The sequence below is a fragment of the Chiloscyllium plagiosum genome, unplaced genomic scaffold, assembly GCF_037043375.1.
Source record: "Chiloscyllium plagiosum isolate Xiang-an unplaced genomic scaffold, Cpla_swu_hap1 HiC_scaffold_41, whole genome shotgun sequence".
Taxonomy (NCBI): domain Eukaryota; kingdom Metazoa; phylum Chordata; class Chondrichthyes; order Orectolobiformes; family Hemiscylliidae; genus Chiloscyllium; species Chiloscyllium plagiosum.
The window spans coordinates 22,774,354-22,783,098 of NW_028270179.1; the positions used below are offsets into that span (position 1 = coordinate 22,774,354).

The 8,745-nt window shown below is 42.1% G+C and overlaps 1 protein-coding gene across 1 annotated transcript; it reads right to left on the reverse strand.

Moving 5' to 3' along the window:
* Positions 1-4,889: 4,889 nt before the first annotated feature.
* On the reverse strand, positions 4,890-8,429 carry LOC148138183 (putative G protein-coupled receptor 139). The gene is made up of 2 exons (XM_087981872.1): positions 8,348-8,429; positions 4,890-5,794 (listed from the first exon to the last, which is right to left on the reverse strand). The coding sequence occupies exons 1-2, from the start codon at positions 8,427-8,429 to the stop codon at positions 4,890-4,892; spliced, it is 987 nt and encodes a 328-aa protein (XP_087837998.1).
* Between the last annotated feature and the right edge of the window lie 316 nt (positions 8,430-8,745).

Here is an 8,745-nt window from a genome sequence, read left to right on the forward strand (position 1 = left end):
CCAAAGTTTGGGAGAAGATTTGTAGCTCGGATGCTCATTGTTGTGGTTCTGTTCGTCGAGCTGGGAATTTGTGTTGCAAACGTTTCGTCCCCTGTCTAGGTGACGTCCTCAGTGCTTGGGAGCCTCCTGTGAAGCGCTTCTGTGATGTTTCCTCCGGCATTTATAGTGGCCTGTCTCTGCCGCTTCCGGTTGTCAGTTCCAGCTGTCCGCTGTAGTGGCCGGTATATTGAGTCCAGGTCGATGTGTTTGTTCATGAACACCAACTAGCCACGAAACGACACGACCAGTTATCCTTAGTAGCCACACACGCAGATGACAAGCAAGATTAATTCGACTGGGACAACACTACCATTATAGGGCAAGTCAAACAGAGAACAGCCAGGGAATTCCTCGAGGCATGGCACTCATCCACAGACTCTGTCAACAAACACATCGACCTGGACCCAATATACCGGCCACTACAGCGGACAGCTGGAACTGACAACCGGAAGCGGCAGAGACAGGCCACTATAAATGCCGGAGGATAGATCACAGAAGCGCTTCACAGGAGGCTCCCAAGCACTGAGGATGTCACCTAGACAGGGGACGAAACGTTTGCAACACAAATTCCCAGCTCGGCGAACAGAACCACAACATTTATTGTATCCGTTGCTCCTGATGTGGTCTCCTCTATATTGGGGAGACTGGGCGCCTCCGAGCAGAGCGCTTTAGGGAACATCTCCGAGACACACGCACCAATCAACCACACCGCCCCGTGGCTCAACATTTCAACTCCCCCTCCAACTCTGCCGAGGACATGGAGGTCCTGGGCCTCCTTCACCGCCGCTCCCTCACCACCAGACGCCTGGAGGAAGAACGCCTTATCTTCCACCTCAGAACACTTCAACCCCAGGGCATCAATGTGGACTTCGACAGCTTCCTCATTTCCCCTTCCCCCAGCTCATCCTAGTTTCAAACCTCCAGCTCAGCACTGTCCCCATGACTTGTCTTGACTTGTCCGACCTGCCTAGCTCCTTTTCCACCAATCCACTCCACCCTCTCCTCCCTGACCTATCACCTTCATCTCCTCCCCAACTCACCCATTGTACTCTATGCTACTCTCTCCCCACCCCCACCCTCCCCTAGCTTATCTCACCACGCTTCAAGCTCACAGCCTTTATTCCTGATGAAGGGCTTTTGCCCGAAACGTCCATTTCGTTACTCGTTGGATGCTGCCTGAACTACTGTGCTCTTCCAGCACCACTGATCCAGAAGCAGATATCTATCAGCCTGTCTACCTTTATGTTTTCAACACGGTAAACGTAAAACGTTCAATGGCACCCAGTCCTTGCACGAGTGGTTTTGAACTGGACGTTTGGAACCACGTCCAAACCTTCTCAACACCAGTTAAATCAAAACGTGGAAATTTATTAATAATAAAATTCGATTGCTAAAGTAAACTTAAGCAATAACACAATCTAATTGGTCTATGCTATCAAAGCAAAACCCCTTGTTTGCATCCTCACTCTCTCAAAAACTTGGTAACCGAGCAACCCAATTAAGGGATAAATAAAATAAAGTCATACAGGTGGTCAGATTTCTTCTTTGGGATTCAAGATGTTCTGTTCGACAGGCATATATGCAGTTTTCGAAATTTTTGTTTCTGAATTGTGTCATACAGGGTCACCTATATTGTTCACTTCGATAAAGGCAGTCTGACTTATAAATAAGAATTCTATTCTTTAAGCTTCCAAGAGCTACTAAGGGGATGTCAGACGAGTGTTTTGAATGCTTCGTGGCATAACACCGATAACCTGATTACTTCTCATAAAATAAAATCTGACACCAAATTCATACACGGATTCCTCACCGTCAGAATGATCACCAACTCCACAAGGCCCCAAATTTCATTGAACATCTCCAGTCTTCTTGATATCAAGGTATTTTACAGACAGGCTGGAAAGAATTCCTGGATACTGACATTACTAATAGTCAACTTCTGCCACCTGTTTAGACATAACGCTCTTTCTTGCTGAGGAAAAATCTGGTGACCATTTTGCTCCGAAATAAAACGTGATTCAACTCGTGGAACAAAAAAAAATCGTCACAACCTATTTTTCTTTTCATAAATCACACTTCCCAGATTTCAAATATCATATTTTCCTCGAGCTCCCAGATCACAGTTCCAAACAACTAAAGGTAAAGTAAAAACCAAGACAAATTAGGACGGGGATCCTTTCGGATTGAGCACAGGAATAGTGCCAGAAGACGGAAAGATAGCAAATGTTGTTCACTTGTTCAAGAAGTGGAGTAGAGACTACTCTGGTAACAACTGACCATTGAGCCATATTTCGGTAGTGGGTAAAGTGTTGGAAACGATCATGTGAGACAGGATTTTGAATCATCGAGAAATGAATAAGCTTGTTAGGGACAATCAACAACGTTATGTGAAGGAGAGGGCTTGCCTCACAAACCTTAGTAAGTCCTTTGAGATGGTGACCCACAGGTGGACGAGGGTATAACGTCTGAGGTGGTGCTCTATGGATTTCAGTAAGGCCTTGATAAGGTTCCTACGGAGGCATGGGATTGATGCTGATGTAGAAGTTTGCATTAGAAAGTGGACAGCTGAAAGAGCACAGAAGGTGGTGGTAGACTGGAAACGTTCGTCATGGATTTTAGTTACTAGCGGTGTACTGCAAGGTTCTGTTTTAGGTCCACCGCCATTTGTTATTTAACAAATGACCTGGATGTGGGCGTAGATGGATGGCTTATAAAAATGCAGATTACACTGAGATCAGTAGAGTTGTGAATATTGCCGAAGGATATTGTAGGTTACAGTTGGACATTGATAAGTTGCAGAGCTGGGCTGCGAGGGAGCAAGTGGAGTTTAATGCGGACAATTGTGAGGTGATTCACTTTGGAAGGACAAACAGTTATGCATTGAATTAGACTAATGGTAAGATTCTTGGTAGTGTAGGTGAGCAGAGAGATATCAGTATCAATGTACATATATCCCTGAAAGTTGTCACCCAGGTTGATAGGGTTGTTAAGAAGCCATGTATGGTATTAGCTTTACTATTATAGGGATTGGCTTTCGCAACCATGAGGTCCTGCTGCATTGTACAATACTCTGGTGCGGCCGCACCTGGATTACCGCGTGCAGTTCTGGGCACCACATTGTAGGAAGGATGTGGAAGCGTTGAAAAGGTTTTAGAGGTGATTTGCTAGAATGTTGCCTGACGAGGAGGAATAGCTGAGGGAGTTGAGGATCTTTTCTGTGGAGAGAACAACATTGAGAGGTAGCTTAATTGTGACATAAAAGGTTATCAGAAGGTTGAATAGGGTGGACATTGACATCCATTTTCCTCAGATGGTGTTGGCTAGCAAGAGGGGACATAGCTTTAAATTAAGGGGAGATCGATCTTGGGTTGATGTCAGAGGTAGCTCCTTTATACGCACAGTAGTGGGGGCATGGAATGCACTGTCTGCAATAGCAGTAAACTCACCAAATTTAATGGCATTTAATTGGTCATTTGATAGACATATAAAAGATGAAGGAGTATTATAGGTTAGATGGGCTTCGGATTGTTTCACATGTCGCCCGGCATCGAGGTCAGAAGGGAATGCATTGTGTTTTAATGTTGCATGTGCAATGTTCTACATGTTTTATAAAAACTCACAAAGAGATTAATTCTTCAGCTGTCCATCTATTCCAGTTTTGCCAACGTCTTGCTGTGGATTTCCACGAGAATGAAGACATACCCAATCGGATCAACCCTCCCTTCCAACAGAAAATTGGTGAGCTTTTCTGGGTTTTCTGCGTGAATTACCAGAGCGGTCCACTACCGTGTCGAAACAGTGCAGATCAGCAAAATTAGGAATATTTTTTGAGAGCACTCAGAATAAAAAAACATGGGAATTGTTCTTTCTATAGACAGAATCCTTTTTCAGCACAAAGCAGGTGCAGGCGAGGAGAGAGAAAAAAATCCCTGCATGTGGAATGCACGACATATGAGATGGAGATCTTAAAACATCCAGGGGTCCGACATTGTGGCTAAGAGAACTTCAACGTAAATCTGGAAATGGTGAAAAATGTACATGTATAGCGCAGCATCAGCTTCAATTATACAGCATTTGTTCAACGATTACAGACGAATAGTTTGATTCGCAACAATGCTCAACTGAAGGAAGTTGTGTCACGTACAGTTTGAAGTATCAAACAAACTGCTTCAAAGCACAAATCTATCATAAAATTTGGAAACATATGCGGAGCTATGTGGACTATGTCTGTTTCTACAACATGCTATCTGATAGCCACGTTTCAGGAGAAAATTTGCAACAAGGAGCGTTACGTTTTCCACCATTGGAAGAATTTCCGTTTGACAGAGGAAGAGTATAATAACACACGAATAGAAGCGAGGATTGGAAATCTCCATCCAACAATAATCTTGGAAAAATCTAAGTTGACAACATAATAGTAATTGTTGGAGCACCTCAACAGGCTTGGTGCAATCTATTGGAAGCAAGTAGCGTCCGTGTTTCGAGTCGTTCATTAGGACCGTTCTGGTGAAGGGAACCTGAAAAGAAAACTTGAAGTTTGCTTTCTTCCCACAGTTGCTGCCACACCTGAGTTTTTCCAGCAATTTCTGTTTTGTTCCAGCATCTGCAGGTCTTTGTTTTCTTTTATAATCTCACTGAAACTGACCATTAGAGGAGAATGTATGAGGTGTGTGGTTCGCCATCAACTTGGCCATCTGCAAAGATTTATCACGGAATTTATGGGAAAATTTTATTCTGATTGCACTCGGACGGACTATGCACAATTGTAATTAATATGCAGCAGGCAGACAGAATAAAACATGAAATAAAACAGAGTTGTACCATCACGAATATAGATGTAGCTTTAAATTTCATTTAGGAAATTGAAAAATGATAGTAAATGGATATTTCACGCCATTCTTTAACTCATCTCTGAACTTTCTCTGAGTTAGTATGTAAATGCACGTGTTGGTGCATGAACTCAAGAGCCGGAGCATGAATCCAATCTGTTGAGCAACATACACGGGATCACTAAGATTTTTGTTTGTATAATTAAAGTTTCGAACTGACCAGTTTAACGAATGTACAACATATGTGATCCACAACAGCATGAAATTGGAGGACAAAGCGAAGAGTAAAATTATGGATTTCCTTCGATTCTTCATTTCAGGGTCAAGGTCGTTTTCCTTTTTCTCATGACCACGGAGGCCCTTCCGGAGTCGATTGGCCTTTATAATGTTTCTGACAGTCAGAGCGTTAAAGACCAAAATGCACAGTATTGGAATCAGAGGCGTTAGGAGACTGTCAATCCATTCATACACTGTCCAAAACGTTGAAGTGAAATAGTCAGGTGTCTGCTTGCAAAACCAAGGCACATTGCTAATGATTATTGAAGGAACAAAAACAAAGTACCACGTAATGGACCTGAAACAACTAACAATGCTCACAGTTACAATCACCACGTTTGCTGTTTTCTTGGTGCAGTATTTTGGTTTCAGCTTGTGGCAACAGATGGCCACAAAGCGATCAAAAGTAAAAGCAACTGTGAACCAAACAGAACAATCGAGGGCTGCAAGAGACAAGACGACTCTAAGCGAGCACACAGGAGTAATGAACAGGAAAGTTATTGGGAAGTGAATGTTGTTGATTCGGTTCAATAAAACATTAAAAATGACGAGCAGTAGATCCGCTGTTGACATTGCCACTAGGTACTGAGTGATACATTTCGAGAGTCCACACTTCCCTCGTTTCAAAACGACAATTGCTATTGAGTTAACTGCAGAAAATGGAATTAAAGATTAGCAGATTAGTGGCAGAATGTATTGTCCCAATGCTCGTTCCATCGCGAAAGCAGTTTTTTAAAAAATTATTTTCAAGTGCACAACATCCAGAACAACACAATCTTTCATATAATATTTGCAGACAACAGATTCAAGGTATCAGAATCTGGATGGGTTATGACAGACGGAAATAAACCGAACAATTCGAGTGCAAAGAACGCATATGCAATGAACTGGAACATTTTACATGTTAGATATAATCACACCATTATTCCCTGAACCAGGTTTATCATTTCTATTCTTAATTATACTTAATTAAACAAAGGTTTTAATGCGTGCAGTGCGCACAGACTCTACCATGATAATTGAAAGCTTGACATCACAAGAACACTGATTGGAAGTTTCTGAAGGATTGGATAGGGTGCCGTCATCGCTGTCAGACACCTTCCCTAACTAATATACTTCAGTTAGGAAGAATCAGCTTTACGTTTCGATTATCTTTCATTCGCATTGAAAGCTATACATTAACAGATTTTGCACCATTGCTCTTTTGGTATGTAAAATCTCCTGCTGGCACAGCAGAACTCCTATAATATTATTTCAGTGCTATTGGACAAGGCAAATGTTTAGCATTGAAACAATATGAAGGGTGTTTTACTGTACCGGCAGGAGATTTTAGATACCAAAAGTGCAATGCTGCACAACATAATCAGACAATGGCGGACAATCTTAAAGCGAATTGAGTATTGGCTGTGACTGAAAATCATTTATCTTTGAAAGTATCCACTGATCGATAATAAATAGCGTCCATTCTGCTACATCCCTGCCATAAATTGATCCAAAGTTAAAAATCACACACCAGGTTATAGTCCAACAGGTTTAATTTGAAGCACGCTAGCTAGTGTGCTTCCAATTAAATCTGTTGGACTATAACCTGATGTTGTGTGATTTTTAACTTTGTACACCCCAGTCCAACACCGGCATCTCCAAATCATAAATTGATCCGACAGTTCCTTCCGAGCCCTTTCGTTTCCCTTCTTGTTTAAATTTCTGCAGAATTCTTTGCGGCTTTTGCCGTCAGGGAACGATCAAAGGTGTGGATAGGGTGTATTCATAAACCTAATTCAATGTTCATGTATAATCGAGACGTTCATGCTTGACTTATTTTACAGCATTAGATGATGGCGAAAAAGCAATTTTCAAAATAGAATTTGATTTTCAGATACCTCGGTTTTGTAAAGTGTGACGCATGTTCCTTTTCTGCAGACCACATGTTCATCAATTCTGAGCTATATTTCAAATTAAAGTAATGATGTAATTGCAGAGCTATAGACGGCAGTGTTCCACAAAGCTGTTCAAAAATCTAGTTTATGGTATTGCGAATGTTTTAATGCAGCAAACAAATGCACAAAATTCGAAGCTCTAATTTCCCACAAATCGAAATGTAATCCTGTCCTATAACATTCATTCAGAAACACAAATGAATATTGAACATAGAACACAGAACAAGACAGCGCAGAACAGGCCCTTCAGCCCTCGATGTTGCGCTGACCTTTGAACTAATCTAAGCCCATCTACCTACACCATGCAATTATCATCCATTTCGTTATCCAATGACAGTTTTAAAGCCCCTACTGCGGCTGAGTTAACTACATTGGCAGACATGGAATTCCAGTCCCTTACTCCTCTTGGAGTATAGAACCTGCCACTGACACCTGTCTACAATGCATCAACCCTCAATTTACAGCTATGCTCCCTCGTAAAAGCCGATGTCATCATCCAAGGAAAAAATACTCTCACTGTTCACCCTATGTAATCCTCTGATCAACTTGTATGTCTCTATTGAATCCGCTCTTAGCCTGCTTCTCGACAATGAGAACAGACCCAATTCCCTCAGCCTTTCTACATAAGACCTTCCCGCCAGACCAGGCAACATCCTGGTAAATCTCCTCTGCACCTTTCCCAATGCTTCCACATTCTCCCTGTAACGGGGAGACCGGAACTGTACACAAAATTCCAGTTGAGGTCGCAGAATGTACAGTTGCAGAATGATATCACGACTCTGGACCTTAATACTTCTACCAATAAACCTGACACACCGTGCGCCTTCTCAACAGCACTACCCACCAGGGCTCTAACTGGATCTGTGTACAGGGACACCAGGGTCCCTCAGGACATCCAATAATCTTTCTATTGACCCAGTATTCTGCCTTCCTGTTATTGTCCCCAAAGTGAATCACCGCACATTTATCTGCAATGAACTCCATTTGCCACCTCTCAGCCCAATTCTGCAGTTTATCCAAGTGCCCTTGCAACCTGCAATATTCTGGCACACTATCCATCACTCCATCGACTTTAGTGTCATCTGAAAACTTACGAACCCATCCACTTGCGTTCAAGTTATTTATACAAATGACAAACAGCACTGGTCCGAAAACAAACCTTTGTGGCCCAGAACTAGTAACTGTCTCCAGTCTGAATATTTCCCATCAACCACCACTCGTTCCTTTCTTACAGAAAGCCAGTTTTAATCCAAAATATTAACTCACATTCAATCTCAATCCGCCGCATTTTCTCCAAACGCCGTCCATGTGGAACTTTATCAAAGTCTTTACTTAAGTCCATGTACATCACGTCAACTGCCCTACCCTCATCCAATCAAATGGTTACTTGCAAGCTGATTAAAAATCCTATCTCTTATAATGTTTTTCAAACTTTTCCGAAAACAGATGTAAGGTTTACTGATAATAACTACCTGGGTTATCTCGATTGTCGTTCTTGAACAAGGGGACGATATTTGCAAACCTTCGGTCCTATAGTACTAAACCTGTAGACAATGTCGACTCAAAGATCAAGGCCAAATTTTCCGCAATCTTCTCCGTAGTTTCCTCGAGAATCATCAATAAATACCATCTTGGACTTATCTACTTGCACACCTTTGAGAATT

Coding starts and splice junctions, on each gene's coding strand:
- LOC148138183 (XM_087981872.1), bottom strand. CDS start 8,429: ATGTACATGGACTTAAGTAAAGACTTTGATAAAGTTCCACATGGACGG. Junction 5,795..8,347: donor GCGGCGGATTGAGATTGAAT/GTGAGTTAATAT, acceptor CATTTTCTGCAG/TTAACTCAATAGCAATTGTC.